Source organism: Lissotriton vulgaris, chromosome 11 (assembly GCF_964263255.1).
Source record: "Lissotriton vulgaris chromosome 11, aLisVul1.2, whole genome shotgun sequence".
NCBI lineage: Eukaryota > Metazoa > Chordata > Amphibia > Caudata > Salamandridae > Lissotriton > Lissotriton vulgaris.
Window position 1 is genome coordinate 545117483 of NC_141699.1, and position 22069 is coordinate 545139551.

At 42.1% G+C, this 22069-nt stretch overlaps 1 protein-coding gene across 2 annotated transcripts in view; it reads right to left on the minus strand.

Annotated features, from left to right (window-relative positions):
* Nucleotides 1-22069, minus strand: part of GPAT4 (glycerol-3-phosphate acyltransferase 4) — a 284422-nt gene that overhangs the window by 52889 nt on the left and 209464 nt on the right. For both annotated transcript variants that reach the window (XM_086943600.1, XM_086943601.1), the window contains 3 exons: nt 12799-12873; nt 11625-11714; nt 2427-2520 (listed from right to left, as the gene is read on the minus strand). In XM_086943600.1, the coding sequence (XP_086799726.1) occupies nt 2427-2520; nt 11625-11714; nt 12799-12873 (259 nt within the window). The remainder of the gene's footprint in view (nt 1-2426; nt 2521-11624; nt 11715-12798; nt 12874-22069) is intronic.

The window sequence follows — 22069 nt, forward strand, 5'->3', positions numbered from 1 at the left end:
GATCTCTTGACTGGGAATGAATGAGTGATTTGTTCAGCATTCCATCCATTAATTGTTTGTGCAACATTTGTAAAGTTACTTAACAGCACGAGTTAACATTTCTTCAGATACGATTAACTATAACTGCTGAATTTCTAACTTTCTGCCAAATTTGGTGTAAATCCTTTCAGCAGTTTGGGGAGTAGTCATGTCCAAAAACTGCAAAATGCCCAGAGATATTTCATGGGGAAAAAGCGTCCCTTTTTTCTTAGCCTCCGCTTGACAAGTCACACTGAAACTTTCCAAACAGCAGCTTAACTAACTGGCGTACTGGTTTTGAAAATTTCGTTAAAATTCGTCAAATGGCACCGCGGTTATTATTATTCGTCTATATGAAAATGTGTTCCCAACTATAACTACCTATCACCAATAGGATGGAGGGGAGGGGGGGTGAGAGAGAGGGAGGGAGGGAGGGGGAGAGAGATAGAGAGAGAAGGAGAGGGGGAGAGGGAGAGAGGGGGAGAGGAGGAGAGGGGGGAGAGAGAGGGAGAGGGAGAAGGAGAGGGAGATATTGATTGACAAAGGCACACAGCCGAAACTAGTCTGTTTCTTGTTCTTTAAATAAAGAGCTTTTCTTGTACAAAGTGAGTGCTGGTCCTTTTCTTTTGGAGTATTTGGAATTACCAATGTGAGCTCACATTCATGATACTGCAGCGCACGCTCATGAGTGTTGGTGGGCTCAGGTGAGTTATTTGGGTGGCAAACGTATTTTAGGGTTTAGGGTGGGTAAGGGTATTTGGGTGGCAAGGGTATTTTTGGGGTTTAGGGTGGGTAAAGGTAAACTCGATTTATATCTATTTTATTTATTCGTTTAGATTGGGTGGCAAGGGTAGTTTTAGGGTGGGTGAAAGAATTTGGATGAGAAGAGTATTTTTATGGTGGCTAGGGGTATTTGGGTGGCAAGGGTATTTTTAGGATTTAGGGTGTGCTAGGCTATTTGGGTGGCAAGGATGTTTTTAGGGTGTAGGTGGGTAAGGGCATTTAGGGCTTAACATGGCTAAAGGTATTTGGGTGGTAAGGGTGTTTTTAGGATTTAGGGTGTGCTAGGGTACTAGGGTGGTAAGGGTATTTTTAGGGTAGGAACAGGTATTTTGGTGGCAAGGGTAATTTTAGGGTTCAGGATAGGTAAGGGTACAGGGTGGCAAGGACTTTTTTAGGGTGTACGTGGGTATGGGTATTTGGGTGAGAAGGGTATTTTTAGGGCTTAGGGTATTTGGATGGCAAGGGCGAGTTTAGGGTGGGCAAAGGTATTTTTTTAGAGTTTAGGGTATTTTGGGGGCAAGGGTATTTTTAGGGTGGGTAGTGGTATTTGGGCGGCAAGAGTATTTTAGGGTGGGTAGGGTATTTTTAGTGTTTATGGTGGATAGGAGTATTGGGTGGCAAGGGTATATTTAGGGATGGTTGAGTATATATGGCAAGCTGTCAAGTGTCTCCTCACAGCTTAAGGGCATCTGTTAGAAAAGATACACTGTGGAGGAGTGCGCCATCTCTAAATCAAGAGAGGCTGCGGTTGGAACTGTATCCGAGCTGAGATCAGCACAGTGAGCCGAAGATGAAGATTGTATTGCCCCGACTTTCTGGTTCCTACTAAGGACAATATAAATGCTTTTAATAAAATTATGGTGCACTGAACCTACTAAGGGGAATTGTTTATGTTTTCTCTGCAGGACCACATGTCCCAGCGTGCACTACAGATGTAAGCGCACTCAGTGCGGCCCACTGGGGGCCATCAGCGAATCAAAGCATGCTCAATAATTGATTAAAAGGGAACCAATATTGCGCCAGATGAGAAATAAGTTATTGCCTTTGAGGAAGAGGCGTCATGCCTCGAAACGCGTCAGGCTTTTGAACTTTACTTACCAGAAGGTCGAGGCGATCTGATTGGGAACAATGAATGGTGGGCAAGCTGTCGAGTGCCTCCTCACAGCTTACGGGTGTTTGTTCGAAATAAATAAATAAATGAATATATATATTATAAATAGCTGCGAAATACTTACATTTTCGTTGTAAAGGGATGCATGGTAAAGGCATATGTGTGGTAAAAAGTTGCGTGGTAATGGATGCGTTGTAAAGACATGTATGGTAATGGCATGCGTGGGTCCATCATACAGCCTAAGTTAACAAGAGTGGTCTGAAAGGCTGGGAGCAGCCAAGGCCCAGAAAGCCCTGCCCCTGGCTCTTAGGAAGGCTACGAATCTGATGGCCTTTAGAAGAGGTCTTAAGACTTGGCTATTTGCTCGCTAAATCTCTACTTGGCCTCTGCGTTTGGAGTATTACTTAGCGCCAGGACACCTACGGGTAACAGTGCGCTATATAAATTTCAATAAATAAATAAATAAATAAAGGCGTATCCTGAATACCAAGGATACAGGGCATGAAGCTCTTACCATGGCATAGTACCCGTCACTCGCCAGGACAATGACATCGATCGGAGATGTGTGATTTGCCACGCAGATCCCACCCTTTTTGGGTCTGTTTTCACTGAAATTCAAGAGCAGCACATAAGTTTAGCAACAAAGATGAATACAACGATATATGTAACATGCTATCCTCAGCCTTCCTCTCTGCACCCTCACATGCCATTTTTTGACTTGGCACACATGGGTCATTCGGGTAATCCAACTTCATTCATAAAGATAAGCTCATAAAGTATAACAGTTGCACCCATCACCACCTTGAGCGCATGGCTTACGGCCCGATCACAGCAGTGGTCAAGAATGTGGAAGTCAGAGTAGAAATACAAGGCTTAAACATGCCGCTGTCTCTATGAATCATGCACTGGCTTGACAGCCCCATTGTGAAGCTGATTTATCAGAATTGTTTGAAGAACTTTAATTGAAATCCGCGCAGGTTCTGTGTGGGCCTGTGGGCTAAAGATCCTATACTGCATTACTAGTAGTGATTACACCGATTATGATAGACCAGAAAAATGTTTGTAAGCATCTGTTTTCATAGCTTGGAGTGCTGTAGACTCACATGCTCAACATACTCCTGCCATCTATAGGTGTGCTTGGACGTTGCAAGTTGTTTTGTTCGAATAAGACTTTTTCCAAGTCATGAGATACCATGTGACTCCTACCTTGGCTGGCAAAATGCATGGGCACAACTCTATTGTTAGACTGTTTTTCACACAGCAGCTGAGCATAAGTATGGAGTAGTAAGTTGCGAGAACATTGCAACCATGCGAATGGTGTATGAGAAAGCAAATATCAATAAGACAGAGATCTGTAACAGGACACTGACACCAGGTAGGAAGTGGGTGCATGTGAATCTGCAGTACTAGAAGATACAAATAGATATTTACAGGGTAAGCAGCATTTTCCATTTTTAGTGCTGTATATGCACATGCTCTACTTAGACTGTAAAGCAGTACTCCCAAAATGGTGGCTAGTCAGTGGATGATGCAGATGTCTTGAATAAAGTCCTTTCCTTTAGACTGTGTGACCAACTTTATCCTGTTGACGTGCCAGAATATCTACAGTACAGTTTTATAAAAGGGTGTGTGTGGACGACCTTGGAGATGCTTTACAGATGTTAGCTATGGGAACGTTACATGACAAGGCCATGGTTGCCCCTTTCTTCCTAGTAGTGTGTGGTCTAGAGAGTACTCTTTTTGCTTTAAGGTAGCATGTTTAAATACAATTAATGATCCATTTATCTATGCAAGCTTATAAAATCGGTTGACCTTTACAAGATTTAGTAGCACTGACAAAAGCTGCAGAGTTTTATGAAAAGGTTTGGTCCTGTCATTGTAGTACATTAGTATAATGAGGGCGATTATTCACTTATGCGTCTAGCGAGATAATAGCTACGTGTGAGCCACCGGGGGGCGGTGGGGAGAGATGTTTACCATAGCATCTGTCCCACATATGGTAGAAGTGAGAGAGGAGGTAAACCATAGGCACATATCCCTGACCATTTAATCCATAGTGCATTGTCCATGGACTGTGGGTGTGGAAGCCAAGAGGCAAAGTCGTGCCAATTTATTTTTTCACGAGTAGCGAATAGATCTATTTGTAGGAACCCTCAATAAGGAAGTACAGTAGTAGGACTCAAGAGTGGAGTTACCAGTTGTGGGTGTGTTGATGCATTCTGCCGACCAAGTCCGCAATGCCTTTGCCCATTCTTGGCAAGTACTCTGCAAGGAGGTGAATGTGATGATGAATCGCCAATGGAAAATATTTTGCACCAGTGCTAAGGGGTGCGGTGAGCGAGTTCCACCCAGTTTCTGCAGGTGCCACATATAGGTAATATTGTCGGTTTTTTAAAGTACTACTTTGATCTGAATGTTTTGAAGGAAGGTTTTGAGGACTAGGTGCATGGCAAGAAGTTCCACAAAGTTGATTTAGAACGACAGTAGCAGGGGAGACCACAGACCCCTAACTACCATGTAGCTGAGATGAGCCACGCAGCTAACAAGAGGTGCGTCCATGGGGATGGTCACTTGAAGAATGGGTTCCATGAAGGGTCTGCCCTGCAACAGACGTTTGCTGTTTCACCACTGCACAGAGAAATTAATGCTGTCCTTATCAACACTAGATTCTGTAGGTGACCCTTTGTTGGTGAACTTTGGGCTCGAGGCATGCCCGCAATGGATGCATGTGCAATTTGGCATGGCAAACTATGGCAATACAGGAAGCCATTGTCCCTAAGAGGAGCACCACTATTCTTACTGGAAGTCGACAATTTTGAAAGAAAAAGCAGTTGATGCTGGAAGGCTAGCACTCTTTGGTGGATGCCTTGCCGGTGATGGCATTGAGAATTGACTCTCGTAAGGGCTGCCAGTGATCTTGGAGGCATTTATTGCAGATCCCAAGCTATGATACTGGGAGATAGCAACTTGAGTGTGTGCTAGACACTACAGTCTGCCCATACTCTTGATTAGCCAATCGTCTAGATGGGGGAAAACATGCATGTCCCCCATTTCTGAGATGGGAGGCTATGACTGCTAGACATTTTTGAACACCCTTGGGCTGTAGTTACCCTGAAGGAACAAGTAAACAAAAACAGAGAGGTCAAATCGGTCTCAGAACAGTCACAGAGACGGAGCGAGAAAGATAGGGATCACACACTCACTTTGAGTGGAAAGGAAAGCCCTCACACACCGACCTAGTCAGTGTCATGCTTCATCACTGGGCCCCACCAAAGAGGCCGAGTGCCTCTTTGGTGTGCTGCGACGCCAGAAAGACTGCGGAGCTGGTTGTGTGAAAAGGGCGTGCTGTGAGGGTAACTAAAATTAAAAGTGCCTAAAAGGGTATCAAGAAAAAAGTTTAATGAGTGATCCCTAAGACACAAGGGAAGAGTATTATGTGTCTGAATTTAGCTGCCAAGGTTTTAGGATTGGTTAAATTCAGAAAGAATACTTAAGTCAGTCAACATGTTTCTGCCATACGGGTGGTTTCAATTTACCAAGGCATTCATCAGGACTAAACCCCAGCGGTATGGACTCTCTAATCGTCCACCCTAACCTGGGGAAGTGAAAGTGAAAATATTAAAAAGGTGAAAAAAGTGCTTAGAAAAGGTGGAAGAGTGGGTCGCTCATTCCGAAAAATGCTGCGGTTTTGAGGCGTAACCCAGGTTTACTGCGGGTTGAGAGCGTTGAGGGCGATGTGCCAGGCACGCTCCAACCCCCCTCCCGAGACCCATGGTGCAAGTAGCGCCCTGTTTTAAAGTGCTGAGATACTCCACAATTTGGAGCATTTTTCGGAATGAGCGACCCGCTGCTGCCGCTCAGTCTCCACTAATGGAGGTGTAGACTGTACAGGTCCATGTACCTGCCCTGATGCCGCGACAGAAGAACATCCTGAAGCGGCAGCCTGATCGGAAGATATATGCTCATGCCCAGACATTTCAGGCACCACACTCTCCTGGCCTAATCCGAAGCCATTAAGATGACTTAGGCCACGTCGTTGTTGATCTTCAGAACTTGGGGAAAGTGCAGAAGAGGCAGAAAGGCGTATTACAGGAGTCCTGTGCTCCACTCTAGACGTAATGAGTCTCTGAGGGAGCACTTTCGTGGAAACTCCAGAGTGCAAAAATGATGAAATTGCATGTTCTTGACAGTGGCAAAAGGTCGAGTCAGTTTCTTCACACTGCGAGAAGATGTCCTACGACACCTCCAGGTGCAACTGCCAATATGTGAGCTGCTAGGCCTGCTGGGTGGTGCACAACTAGGAGAACTGCCATGACAGTTATCCTAGTTTCCACTCTGATTTTAATGGCATGAAGAAACACAGCAAGACAACAATAGCATAATGTAAACATTCCTGAGAGGTGCATCTTGCTATAGATAGCCAGGGCATATCTGGAAAGTCGTTTCAAAGTTAAAATGTGCTTTTTCCACTGTGGCTGCAGTTAAACTGTGTGGTATTAATCACTAATGCACAGAAAACGTCTTCAGCAAACATAACTTTGTCATCTAAATTCAGTAGAAGGTTCAATGCTACTAGGCAGCAGAAATTAAAATAAGGGAAATGATACATGTCTAAAGACCAGAGTCTTTAATACAGGGACTGTGTCTCCCGACTGGAAAATGTAGCTTGCATTAGCATAGCTCATGTGGATGGTGTTCATTATTTTAGCCTTCAGAAGTGTCAGGGAAATCGAGCTCGGCAGGACTAATGCAGGGACTTTAATTTCTGAGGAGTGCAACTTTATTCCCACACCAGGCAGATGATTTAAGAGATCACTGACTTAGAGGTGTGGACAGCAATGTGCACCACAGAGCATGCAGCAGAGAGGAGCATGGAACTGGCATTTAGGGCTACCAGGTACCCAATACATCTAAATTATCATGAAAACTGTCAGCTCTTTCATGCCCTCTCTAGCTAGGTCACTGACAGTACACCGGTGAACTCACCTAAATTCTAAATGTGTTTACATCTAATACTCATGGCTAGTGACAAAGTGTTTTCAATATTGTAACAGCATCAGCTCACGAATGCATTGTGTTTACTTAATTTGGCGCACATATAAATATAGCTAAACCTATAATAACCGTGTGAACTGTCTATTAAAATAAACATGGAAAAATACTAGACCCAGAGTCTTAGCTTGCTTGCGCCAAAAATAAATGCGGATATATACAGATAAAATGCCAAGAAAATAAATATGGATAAATACAGACGGAAATGCTAAAAAAACATAAATACCATAGAACCGGGAGCCCTAATTAAAATGTACTCTATTTTTCTAAATTGGTTTAGGACTATCTTGTGTTTTCACTTTATTATGGTTTGTGTGCTGCATAAATACTTTACTCATTACGTTTAAGTTAAGCCTGACTGTATTCATGCCAAGCTACTTAAGGGGTTAATCACAAAGTAGTGTTCACACTGACAAGGACTGCCACTCCTCAACTAGTAACCCGGTTTCTTACAGCAATGAACATCAAAAGGAGTTGAAGAGTAAAACACAAAAAGAAAAGAATTATAATTTAAATAAATGTGGGTCAAAGAGGGAACACAAGTGATTGTGCCAGAACCCTAGGATCACTGGAAGATCGGTATACAAAACAAACACATTAAGCTGTCAGAGCTTTAGGGGAAGGAAGTTTGGTCAGAATAACGTTGAGGTTCCACACATGAGCAGATGGTCCCATTACTTTTGAGCCCTTCCATGAAGGCTCCGATGACAGGCACCCTGAAAAGGGAAGTGTATTCTCTGTTTTGGAGATACGTAGTGACAGCAGCCAAGTGAAGTCTGATAGACATAGGCCAGGCATCACTTCTGCAAGTGTAGGAGGTAACAAACAATATCTTGGACTGTTGGTTTGAGAGGATCAACATGTTTAGGAAGAGAGTAATGCACCAACCATTTTCAATTAACCAGAGCCTGCTGTGCAAAGTGGGCCTGCGTGCTTCTTTAAGAATGGTCATGCATTCTGCAGACAGATTGAGGTACCCAAATTCTAGGACTTCAGGAGCGAAATCGCAAGATTAAGATGTTTGAGGTTTTCTTGATGCTGAAAAGGCGTTCGATAGAGTTGAATGGACCTATCTTTTTCACACCCTTCATTGGTTTGGTTTTGGTCCCAAATTTATTTCTTAGGTTCCTTACTTTACTCCAATCCCCGTGCAGCTGTTTGTGCCAATGGTTAAATATCCTCCTTTTTTGATTTGGGAAGAGGTGTCCGTCAAGGGTGCCCTTTATCTCCTTTTCTTTTTAATTTGGCCTCAGAACCCTTTTTGTCTAAACTTCGTCAAAATCCTACCATTCAGGGCTTTCAAATATCAGATTCCCAAGTTAAGCTAGCCGCATATGCGGACGACATCCTCCTTTTAATTTCTAACCCCACTGATTCGATTCCCGCCTTCCTTGCTGATGTGAATGATTTCTCCCAAATATCTGGCTATAAACTTAATAACGATAAATGTGAGATCTTACCCTTGACGAAATTCACATTTCAACCTGATTTTGCTGCCTCTAACTTTACATGGAAATCCTCCCATATTAAATACCTCGGCCTGCATATTACCCCTACCATTCCGGATACTGTTTCCCTCTGTCTATCCAAATGCATCCAAAAATTAGCGGATTTAACGTCCAAGTGGCATCCTCTTTACCTGTCCTGGTGGGGCCGCCTTGACACTATTAAAATGATGTTGTCTCCCATAGTCCTCTATACTATTTCTAACATTCCTGTATCCATTCCTTCCAAATTAAAAAAAAAAAATTAACTCCATTTTGATGTCGTTTCTCTGGAATAAGAAAAGGCCTAGAATGTCTCTCGCTCGCCTGATTCGTCCTAAGACGGAGGGTGGAGTTAACTTTCCAGACTTCCCTGCTTACCATAAAGCGTTCTTATTACGACAAGCCTCCTTCTGGCTGCAAGATCCCAGCGCCCTTTGTCCTTTATGGGCTAAATTTGAGCGCCTTCTTCTTTCTCCTTTTTCCTTCGCTGAATATCTTTCCTTCTCCCGTAAACCCTCTTCTATTTCCACTCCCCTTCATAAATTTACTACTAAACTGCTCCTATCTTCCTCCCATTCCCCTCCTATAACTATTGCTGATTTCCTTTCCTCCACCATCTGGCATAACACCGCCCTACTTATCCGTAACAAACCCTTCTTTTGGAAGGCATGGCATCATAGGGGGTTGATATGGGTCTCTCAACTCTTTTCTCAATCCTTTTCTTATCTTTCACTACTCTTCGTTCCCTTTATGACTTACCTACCTCCTTCACTCGTAACTATCATTTACTTAGGGAGGCTGCACTGACCACTTATAATCGGCTCTCTCAGATCTGTCCGTCTCCTACTTCTCCCACCCCCATTTCCTTACTTCACTCATTGCTACGCAAGACCCCAAAGGCTTCCTCCATTTACAAATACCTTCACACCACTGACTTTCTTAGACCTAAATCCAAAGTGGAGGAATGCTGGGAACATGACCTCTCCACGTCCTGGCCAATTTCACTATGGGATAAGGTTTGGATCAAGATCCGCAAATCCTCGAGAGCAGCAACCTTGACACAGTCCTTGTTCTTTATTTATAACAGACTTCTCTACACACCCGTTGACCTTCACAAGCGCTTCCCAAACACTTCTCATACATGCTGGTCTTGCTCGTCCCCACAAGCAACTTTGTTTCACATGTTGTTCTTATGTACCTCTGTTCATGATTTTTGGTTACAGGTTTAGGCTCAAATTAATTTGATTTTTCACACATGTATCCCTTTTTCTAATATAAACATTTTCTTAGGCAGCCTCTCACCTTGTTGGGATAATATTGAGCTAAAGCCTCAGATTATTGATTTGCTACTGGCCGCTGCATTCCAGCAGATAACGGTTAATTGGAAGGACTCCTCTAATATCTCCTTTAAGGCGTGGTGGCTCAATGTTTGCCATAACCATAGACTTGACACTGCTTTTGTTTTTCCGGCCCACATGGTCGCAAAGCGTATGGACTTATGGCTCCCTGTCACGCTTTACTTGGATACTTGTGCTAATCGTTCGTTCCGTCCACTGCCTTCGCAACAAGAAGTTCTCAAACCTCCTTAAATGCTCACTGCATTCCATTTTTCTTTTCTTCATTGTATCATTTTTATATTCCTTTCAGGGATTTTCATGCTTTAATAATTAATGTTTTATATGCCTTTTCCTTTTTTCATTCCATTGCCCAGATTTTTCCTATTGATACTATTTACACCCTTATGCTTGTTTTATTTATCATAGTTTTTCAACGTTTTATATTTCTATTGTATTTTGTATTGACACCTTGCTTTTCTCTTTTCAATATCAAATAAAAATGTTCTTGAACTTAAAAAAAAAAAAGATGTTCGAGGTTTGGATGCTTGAGAGTGCAATTATTTTGGGAGAGATGGGCAGCTTCTTGTAAGACACTAGACAGTAGGGTTGTGAACCAGGGTTGCCTGGCCCAAGTCTGGGCTTCTAAAATTAGAGAAAGGGATGTTTGCCAAAGTCTCCGACCTACAAGTGGTGGAAGTGGGAGAGGCGGAAAACCATAGGCAAATATCCAAGATCAGATCATTCATAGTGCGTTGCCCATAGACTGTGGAACTGGTAGCTGGGAGGCGAAGTTTTTTGTTGTAGAAGGTGAGACAAGCTGCACAGGAGTCTTTCTGGTGATCAGGCCACAATCAGAGGTTACAGGCTGGGTGGATGCGTGTCCTCAGATATTTTGAGTGACACATGGGGGCAAAGCTGAAAGTTGTCCTTTCCAGTACTGGGACATGCTTGTGTGTTGAGGAGGTGATCGAGGCCCAAAGGGGTCAGGACCTGAATGGGACATCGAAGTTGTCCAAACTGCAGAACCAAGTCAAAGGGGGAACTCAATAGGTAAACCTGGATGGACAACTGTAATCTCTTCTGGCGTGGAAGGCACCTGAGCATGCTCGGCAAGAATAATATGTGGCGTCAAACCAGAGCTCAAAGGGAACCAGACGCCTATGCGCAGAACGAGCAACAGGTGGAGTCACTGTGCCTTGCGACTCAAAAAGACATTTTTGAATAAAAACAACTAGCACACATCCAAGTCCAACACTAGAAGGCAGACAGAGTATGCACAGCATGTGCATCTACAACTACACATACGAAGGGGAAAAACCCAATGAGAAGTGCTTTTTGATTACTACAAGAAGAAAAACAAAGCAAATGGGTTCAGATAGTTGGCTTCCTGCCTATGGGCACAACAGATCACAAATGACCATTCCCTGCCCAGTAACACCATCCTCTTTGGTCTGATAAACTAAGTTCAGTCCTGAAGCCCTTGGGTAGGTTTTCTGTTTTCACTTGTACTGTTAGGCTTTTTGTGGTGTACACTGAGAAATATGCAGTTTTGGGTTACCCTTGAATAGTCCTTCTGTAAAAAGTCTCAACTTTAAAAGAACACAGTCTCGGTCAGGAAACTTACCGTTCGAAATAAAAAAGAAGGCCATAAGATATCATTACAAGTGCTGCTTGTTAGTGCACAAATGGAGGTTCTACCCTTGAAGGTGAAGCTACAGAACCAGAGGGATCAGAGCTTGGTCATGAAACATAAGCAGTAACTCCTGAAGCGATCATATCTCTATAGGTAGGAGAGAACAGAAAAGGTCTGGTGAAGGAGTAGAGGCAGTTTCTTACCTGTTGTGGTACGTGATGATGGCAGTCAGTGCTCGGACACAAATTCGATAGCACATTAAGTGAACGTGCCTACTCATGAACTCTTTGAATCTGAAATGAAAGGGAAGGTTATCTCACTACACTGGAGAAGGGAGAGAGGGAGTGAGAAAGTAGAGATGGGGGAGACAGAGGAAAGAAGTAAAGAAAACGAGAGGGGTGTGCTTATCCCAAAGAAAGCGGGTGAAGGAGAGGCCCAACCCTCTGAAACCCACCAAAGAAACAGAGAGCATACTGCAGGGTCACAGAATGAAGAGATCGAAGGGAAAAGGAAAAGGGAAAAAGAAAAGTAAAAAGGGCCTTATGTACAAAGAATGCATTTGATAAGAGTGGTAATAATGTGTGCACCAGCTTTCAGTAAGTGTATTGGTATTTTGCAAACCAGGCTATGTACTAATAGGTCAAATTATGAAATATCTACTCATAGTGGGTTGCAATTTGATCTACCACATGAACATGCAAATTGTGACGCATCAATATCTTGCTACCACAAGGATGGTGGCCTACTGGAGACAAAAGACCACCATGTCTGTGACAGCTTTTAAATATAGCGATATTTTTTTTAACAGATATATATATATGTTTTTTAATTAAAAGTTGCACTAACTTTTTTTGGAAGGAGTAAGCAGTAGTCCATGAACCACTACCTACTCCTAAAAAATGCTTCTATCCATATTCGCATAAGGGAAAGGGTTCCTTGGGGACCCGTTCCTGGTAGTGGATGGTTTGCCACCTCCTTTGAAGTGTCATGTAACCTATCAATGGCTTGCAACTCCGACCATAGTTTGTAAACATCGATACATATCTTAAGGAATCGGAAATAGCAAGGGACAGCCTTAAACACACCCCAATTTGCGATTCGGTATTCATTTTTAAACCTATGTTATGAGTAGTAACATGTTTCTGAATCACATTTTTTATTTTGTACATACCCAAAAATCGATTTTGCTGGCACTATGGGCCATATGTATCAACACATTTTCCCATAGACACAGAATGGGTAAAACCCTTTGATACATCTGGCCCAAAGCCCTCGATTTTGCGAATTGCAATCTTTGCAACTGCAAAATGGCTTTTCACCAAGTCTCTAAATCTTTTTCCAACCCCCCCCCCCAGTTGCCACATAAAAAAAACTCACCTTCCACTGGGCAAATACCCAACCACTGTGGTCCCCATCACTAGGAGGCTGATCCCAGTTATGGCCAGAGCCACCCTGTATGGAAAAATAAAACCGCCATCAGACAAACAGCCCAGAGAAGTCATGCATCAAAGTGTCAGAACCCTCATAAATAGCTGCAACATCCATTTGATAACCAGGAGCGAGTGCTGACGAAAACACAACCCTTTGCAGCATGGACACAAGCTGCCCCATGTGACCCACTGCACTGGCAGATCTGTTGCTGAAGTAATACTGACAGACCTAATAAACCTAATAATGACAGTTGTACGGCTCCTGACAGAATGGCAGATTCTTTCTGACTTTTGCGATTATCAAAAAAAAACTTCCTGGCATTTTTTTCCAACTGCTTTGATTATAGGTTTAATATGTCACCTACATTTAAGACCAAATAAAACCCTCAACAATACTTTCTTCAGAGAGGCTCTCCAATTTTAACAATGCAGAGATACCATCAGACCAGTTCTGACTAATCTATGTACATTATGTTTTTTGTTTCTTCGGCATAACCCCACAGTTTAAGATTACCGTTATTTCATACCCAAGACTTTGGGTTTGCCACAGTTTCAGATGCCATAAATTGTAGTTATGTATACAAGCATGGTAGATAAGAGTATTATGTAATAGAAATATGTACAGAAAGAAAGGTAATTTGGGGGAGGGTAAATAAGCTATGATTCTAGCTCAAACATGATAAACCAGTAAAACTTGCCAGTTATGGCATGTTGTGTGCTTTAGTAAGAACAAATAGTGCCACCTGCAATTAATAAAGTACCCATTTGTAAAGGCACTGAATGAACAGGTAACCAACATAGCGGGTTATGAGCACTGGTACCCATAAATGGCGAGTTTCCAGGGTTAATAATGTTGTTTATTTCCAACTCTGTTGTGCATGTTTGGCTTTCCACAGCTAGTGGTTTGCTGATGGGGAATCGCAATTTTTATTAAAACTGGAATCCTAGCGCCTAGGTTTTTTTTCTTTACCATGCCTCTGGGTGGCACCTATACTCCGAGTCTGGGCACCTCGGAGGGTGACCTCCGAATGGCAGTAGAATTGTTCTCTTCTCTGCAATGTGAAACTCGCAAACAAAAAACAAAACGCAAGAGATTAATACAAATACATTTAATAAAAAAGAGGCTGGTCTATACTTCTTGGCCTAAGTATTTTCGTATTATAAGGCCTCCAAATGGGAATCATTTGTTCTTTTTTTGATCGCCATTTGTACAAAAGCGATTACTGCATTGCAGACAGTTACATTTTCCAAAGTGCAGATATAATTAAAAGCATGTTTATAAAAATACAAATTGTTATCAATAAATAGAGGGTGTAAAATATACTTTCTGATATGTCTGTAGAAATAACAAAAAAGTATAAAGTGCAATGTCGTTTGTGATGATTTTCTATTACAAGGGCAGTTTGGAAGAGTACGATTCTACTTGCCCATCTTGGGAAATGTAATCAAGTGATGGAGAGTGCCTAATCGTAATCTACTTAAAAAGAACCTGTGTTGCAAGTTTCATGTAAACTATAAGTATGGTTAGGTCGTCAACAATGATGGCCCTTCACAGTATGATTTAACTGTCTGTTTAGGGCAAACTGCTGTATCACTTGATGCATCTCTTGTTTCTGCAAGCCTCAGCTTTAAGGCTCTGTTGCTATATTTCTGGATTGACATGGGATCTTTAAGGTCGACATCCACCTTACACTCAATTAAAAGCTTTTGAATATGCTGTAGCCAGGGGATTTTTTTTATAGTGATCTAAGGCTAAACAATCCATTATAATCTCCTTTGTGAATTTGGTTTCCACTTTAGACCAAATTCCACGCCAGAGCATGAGAGCAACTATACTGATGTATTCACTAATGTAGGGGACGACAGTTCTTTATATGAAGAGGTGGATTCGGGAACTTCTAGAAGTCTCTTATGGAATTTGTTTTCCTGAGATTGCAGAGGAGGGATATTGGCCAACCCTCATAATGCAGCACCATAACAAGTTAAAGGGAGACATTTGCTTCTATATAGTGTCGACATTTCCTTTATTGGTTTCTTCACAATTTTTGGGGAAAATCTAAAAATAGCTTCAACTAGGTGCGTAAACTTCCATTTACAAAGATTCAAATGAGCACCCTGGCTTGTAAAAAGGAGGCCTAAATACGAAAAGGAAAATGTTCTTTCAATGAAAACGCCTTCTACATAGTGGCGTCTATGTTTATTTTTCCCACTACCACAGGTCATAACAAATGTTTTGGTAAGATTAAGGATTAGATCTTTTCCATTCATAAATTGTGCAACATTTTCGATTAAGCATTGTAGTCCTTTGGCTGTCCTTGATAGCAGGACTGCATCGTCCACATACAAGAAGACTGGAGTTATATTATTCCTAATTCTGGGGGCGTCAGCATGCACATTTTGAAGGGACATATCAACATTATTGATGTAAAGGGAGAATAAAAGGGGTGCAAGGACGCACCCTTGGTGTATACCTCGAGTGATTCTGAAACAGGAGGAACATTCGGCATTAGGGCCATATTGGACTCTAGAGGATAATAAAGCATAAATTTGTGACAGATAACTTATTATGTCTTTAGGGGCACCCATCCCTGATAAGGTCTGCCATAGTTTGGCGTGGTTTACTAGATCAAATGCACTCATGAGGTCTACGAAGCAAAGATGTAGTTTGCCTTCCTTAGAAACTGTATTTCCCAATCAACAGTTCGAGGTTGACGCACTGTTCAACCGTCCTGCACTTGAAGTTAATTTGGCCAAGAGAGGTGATCTCCAAACATTATTTTGGCGATTTCTTAGCCTGGAAATGAAATCCTTAATTCTCAAGCTCAATACCAAGATCCTTAAAAATATGTGGTGGCAAGGGAGAATTACAGGAATCAGTAAATGAATAAAAATCCAAGATGTGCCACATGCTACATGTACTTGTGTAAAATATTCCAATGAACCTCATCTAATCTGGTGTAGTTGAGGCATGATACTATGAGGCACATCAAGAGAGAAACTCCTTTAACTCCTCAGCATATAAAAGGAGAATGCTGGCTCTTTTCCTCACAATATGTCCAAAATTGACTACAAGCTATGAACAACTAAACCTCAAGGAGAAACTTCGAAAATAATAATAATAGCTGCTTCATCTCCTGATAACTGCAAAAAGAACAATTGATGAGCAGAATAGTGCACAATGACCAAAATTCACCCCAGTACAGAGATCTGGGCCTAAATTAATCGTGTTTTGGTCCTCATGCCATTCCAGTTTAAACTCAGCCATATGCAAATCCGTCTTTACCCTGTCCCCGTGGGAACAGTTTAGCCCGAACTGCCAGGCCAGGTTCTCCCTGGACTGGAAACAAGAATCTTGGGAATGGTTTCGGAGCATCCCCTGATAACAGCAATACTGCTTACGTTGGACTCTCTGCTAACAGCATTATTGTTGCATACTAGTGCGCCACCATCTCCAGCCAATCAATGATGACCAGAAAGGGTCAGTGTTTGATCATTCAAATTCGGAATGATTCCCAAAAAGACAGAGAATTAATGAAAAAAAGCTAAAATTCATCATATCGCCATCTCATAGCTTTTGCACACAATGAATTTAATGAGCATAGAATAAAGTGGGGTCTTCATCAGGACAATATAAGGTGAGAGCACTTCAAGTGTGGACGACAAATGACCGACAGTACTGGACCTTTGGTAAGTTCCTTGCTTGTTAGCTTGATCCTCAGGAGTGGACTTTGTTGGAACCACCGTGTTCCCAAGCTTCTATTCGCTTCCAATCAACTGGCGTAATTAATATGCCATCTCGGGGTGCCCGATCAATCAGGCCGCCTGGCTGAGTCTGTGGGCCTCCACCTCCGTCTTCACTGCCTTTCGACTTTACTGGTTACGGTCCTGATGAAGACCCCAGAATGAGGCGCGAATAACCCTTATAACAAGCGTTGTCGAAACGTAGACTACAGCATCACCTCACACTAGTGGGATTTAACTAGAATTGAGGAATCCATCCCGTGTGTGAAGAGTTTTAGGGAACTTTCGATCTTGTTAGACTGTAAAGGTCTTTATTTAATTGTACTGTGATTGTGTTATTGTCACACCACCTTTACCCAGTCCCCCACGTACCCAATCACCCCCATCTTACCCAATTACCTTTTCTTTCCCCTCACTGAGAGCACGCTCAATTTTAATAGTATACAGATAACTTTGATTAATAAGAGTTATATTTGTATTTTGTTGATTTAATATTGTGAATAATACTTTTTGGAGCTATATAATTGATTTTGTGTCTCCACTTTATTCTATGCTCATTAAATTCATTGTGTGCAAAAGCTATGAGATGGCAATATGATGAATTTTTGATTTTTTTCATTAATTCTCTGATGTCTTTTTGGGAATCATTCCGTATTTGAATGATCAAACACTGACCCTTTCTCTTGTGTGCCTAATTAATGACCCAGGTCAGGTAGTTTCAGGGTAGACCCTGTTGAAACTTCACAATCAATGATGACCAAGCAGCTTTGATGCAAATCTCAGAAGTTCAACTACAGTTAATCCTCTACCCACAAAAGTACAACATAGTCCTTTAACACGACCACTCAATACTAAATGTTATGGGAGAATAAAGACAATGACTTTACTCAGCAAAACTGAAAAGTGATCCCAACCAAAGGTCATATGCCCTATTTGCAACAGAATGTCCGAACAGCATAGACCGACCCAAGGATATCTAAAAATCTAAAAAAATATTTAGAGGCTCTCAGGCAAGCACCAGATCCCCAACAGACATCACAGAGCCAGCAGGAGATCAGAGTGCCCGATACATCACAGGAGCAGCACAATGAGAGTACCCACACTTCACTCACATCGACAACAAAGGAACAATCGCCAGAAATTTTGCATATGGGTAACATGAAGCCATAATCCACCACTAACTTAGGAAACCAGCATGCCACCACAGACAGAGAGGCAGCAAGCAACCAGTTTTCCCTGCCGCACAGACATTACAGGAGGATCATGGAGGCAAATATGTACACCTGCCCCACAATCATCATGAGATAAGCAGCCAATCAGTCCACCCACGCCCATCAATGATGACAAAGCCCACTCTACTGTCACAGGGGCCCAAAGAAAACATCACTGAGGTAGCAAAAGCAGTCTTCTAAATGGCCAGCAGCAAGAAGCCCACACTCAAAGGAGTGGGGTTACGAAAGCTAGAAGCCACCTCATATTCACAGTGCAGTGAGAATGAAGGCAATCAGACCACACTGACAACAAGAGCGGCAGCAAAAGCTCGTCCATACTCACCATAAGAACATAAAATGGTCAGAACCCGCCACATTCATAGCAACCCCCAAAAGACGTAAATAAGGATTATGTTACTTACCCCGTAAGCATGTAGTGCAGTAGATTCACATGCTTTGCATACTCCTGACATCTAGTGTTGATTCCGGATGTTTGAAAGTTGTTTTTCTTTGAAGAAGTCTTTTGAGTCACAAGGTAAGATGACTCCTCCTTTTGGTATTAGTGTATATGGGAATCAACTCCATTGTTAGATTGTTTTGCCGCAAAAGAGTAAGAATGGAGTATGAGGAAGTGTAAGTAAAGCGATGTCCATGGATATTAAAATACAGATTAGAACTGCAACAACCATAGGTGTCCGAGGAGGGTGGGTGCATGTTAATCTACAGCACTACATGCCAAGAACAGATGCCTACAGAGTAAGTAACAATCTGTTCGAGGCCTGTTTGGCTCTAGATACACATGCTTTGTATAGACTATACAGCAGAGCCCTCAAAATAGAGGTGGCTAACCAGGGGATGTTGCTGTGCTTTGAAAACGTGTACGTAGCACTGTCTGTCCTACATTAGCTTGTTGGTGTACTAAAACATCCACACAATAGTGTTATGTAAATGTGTGTGGTGTAGACCATGCAGATGCTTTCTAAAAGTCAGCTTTTGGAATATTTCCTAAGTGAGCTATAGATGCCCCTATTTTACGGGTAGAGTGCTCTAATGGGTATAGACAAAGTTCCTTTGGCTTTGGCATAGCATGTTTGGATGCATTTAACAATCCATCTAGAATTGTTCGATTTTGAAATAGGTTTCCATTTATGAGGGACAGCACATGCAACAATAGGTGGTTTTGTTTTACGAAAATCTTTTATCTAGTCAATATAATACATTAATGTTCTTTTAACATCTAATATATGAAGAGCTCGGGTTGCTGAACGAAAACAGGTAACTCAACGGACTGATTAATGTGAAAAGAGGATACTACTTTTTGGTAGAAATTTTGGGTTGATTCAAAGAACCACCGTAACTTTATGAAGCTGGAAAAATAGGTTCTTATAAAGTTAGTGCCTGAAGCTCACCAACACACTTTAGTGAGATGACAGCAATTAAGAAAGTAACCTTCCAAGAAAGAAATTGGAGGGTGCAATTATGTAATGGTTTAAAGGGTGGACCCATAACTCTTGTTACAAAACTATTGAGATTCCAAGTAGATACAGGTGGGATCCTTGATGGTATCACTCGGTTAAGGCCATCGGCAGCTACTGCTGCCAGATGTAAACACATAGAAGTATAACCAAGACATGAACGTTGTAAATACAGAATATAACCAATAATGTTTTCTATAGATGCCTTTTTTGGTTATTACAATAAATAACAAATCTTTTCCACTTGGCTGCATAGCAAGCTTTAGTGGTAGGTTTTCTTTTTTTTTTTTTGTCCTAATTTGCCACAATGGTTTTGTTTCCATGATGAAGTCGAGTGGTATACGAGCGGGATGCTGTCTCAGCTGATAATTAGCTGGTAGGGCTCAACTTTAATCCTTGATACTTCACCCTCAACTCCTCCTTCTCAAACCAACTCTATTTCACCAGACAAAAACCAATCAAGAAAAGAGTGGATATTTCCACAATGATATCGGGCCCTGGGTTGGGTCTAAGTGGCTTAATCATTGGACCCGGGGAAAAAAAAAAAACCCGGACATTCAATGCGCCCAATTTAATAGATGCCAAAACGCCTTTTTGTTTGAATTACCAGACCTAGCCAGGTCTAATCTGGAGACAGTTAAGATAGAGGTGTACCAATCTTCGATTGTAGGGGGCAAAGAGTCTTTCCATCTTCTGCATATCTCCCTCCTGGCAAGCAAGATAGAGTAAAAAAGTAGCTTCTTCTCTGAACTTTGGAGACCCTCCAAAATACCAAAGATAATCAGTGGGAGATCGAGGACTATGTTCAAGTTCAAAGATAAAGACAGAGTTCTTTTTATGTCCTCCCAAAAAGTTGACAAAACGGGGCACTCAAAAAACATGTGACAGTCCGAAGCAGCTGCCACACCACATTTAGGGCATGTTACCGGGCTCCCCTGGGTAAATTTCGAAAGCCTTAATGGAGAGTAGTAGGCCCTGTGGATGGTAAAGATGTGATTTCTACGGAGCCACAATGGTTTCACTACGTCCCACAACATTCCACAGGATAGGCTCCAGAGCACTTGCAGATTACACCCCATTATGGTAGATGACCAAAGGTCTTCTGGTAATGAGAAAGCGCCATCTCTTTCTTCCATAATCAGGTTATACTATGATGAGATTTCCTTTTTAGCGGAAGTTTATCGACTAAGGATGATATTAATTGGCTGTGACCTCCTAGGGGGAATTTATTTCCACGCGTTGTCCGAGAAACATATGCGTGGGACCAACTAGCTATTTGCATATACTTAAATCTAGCAAACTTGGAGCCAATGGTGTTTCTAAGACACTCCCACGAGAGCAGCTCCCCTTCTGTGAACAAATAACCCCAAACAGCCAACCCAGCTTCCTTAATCGGTATCGCTAGACTGTCTCTCAACCAAGCGGGACTCTCAGGGAGATCCCAAAGCGGAGTCCTGCTATTGTAGTACCCTACCTTAATGGTTTTAGTTATCTGTGCCCACATTTTGGCCATTCCTTGCAGAATCTTCAACTTAATTTTTTTTTTTAACTTGGGGTCCCCAAACTTGAACAAAAACCCTGATTGGCTAACACCTTCTCCTGTAACCAGGGTGGAATACAAAGAACCAGCCCCATACCCAGATGGATTTTTAAGAAGCACTCTAACATGGGATAGTTGAAATACCCATGCATATATCTGAAAGTCTGGGGCCGCGATTCCACCCTTTTCTCTGCACCTCCTCAACTTTTTCCAGGAGATCCTCGAGAGGCGCTTACTCCAAATAAAGGAGTTTATAGCAGATTGTAGTTTATTTATTAATGAGGGATCAAAATATAACGGAATTGAATTAAAAAGAAATTTTAGGCAAAATAGACATTTTAATTAAATTAACCCTTCCTAAAAATGATAAAGGGAGTTGTGCCCATGACAGTAATAGTTTACGGCATTCCTTAGCCACAGCTGCAAAATTTATCTTGGCGATCTGATTGATATCTTTAATGATGTTAATGCCCAGGTATCTCATCTTATTCCCAGGACGTACTGTGATATCTGCTGGGATCTGATCTACATTCCATATCAACATCTCCGTCTTATCAGGGTTGATCTCATACCCAGAGATTTCACCAAACTCAGAGGCCACCTTTAAGACTGCTGGGAAGCAGTGTGTACCTCTGAAGTGTACACTAGAATATCATCTGCGTATAGGGCCACATTTCTCTCCCACCCCTTATACATGAACGGTCTGATGTTAACATTCTCTCTTAAGCACTGGGCAAATGGTTCAATGTATAGATCGAACAGGAGTGGGGAGAGAGGGCAGCCCTGCCTAGTACCTCTCGAGATGTTCAAAGGCTCAGATAGAATGCCATTTACCAAAATACAGGCACTAGGATTCTGATACAGAAGATCAATTGCCCGCTGTGTTTTTCTGCCCACGTTGAACTTTGCCAAGGCCGGTTCACCCTGTCGAAGGCCTTGGTTGCGTCCAGCGTAAGGACCGCTAAGGGGAGGGACTCCAGAGAGGCTACATCTATTGCCCCTATTAAATCATAAGTTAACTCGTATAACTGTCGTCCCTTCACAAACCCCTTCTGATCTAGGTGAAGGATTTCAGGAGCCACCATTGCGAGTCTTTTAGCAAGTATTGTGGTAAAAATTTTATAATCCACATTTAGGATTGATATGGGTCTATACGACCCACATGCAGTAGGTGACTTTCCGGGCTTTAGAATTAAAGTTATAGAAGCGTTATCCCAAGATGGTGGAGGGCGAGTGCCATCTTGTAAAATT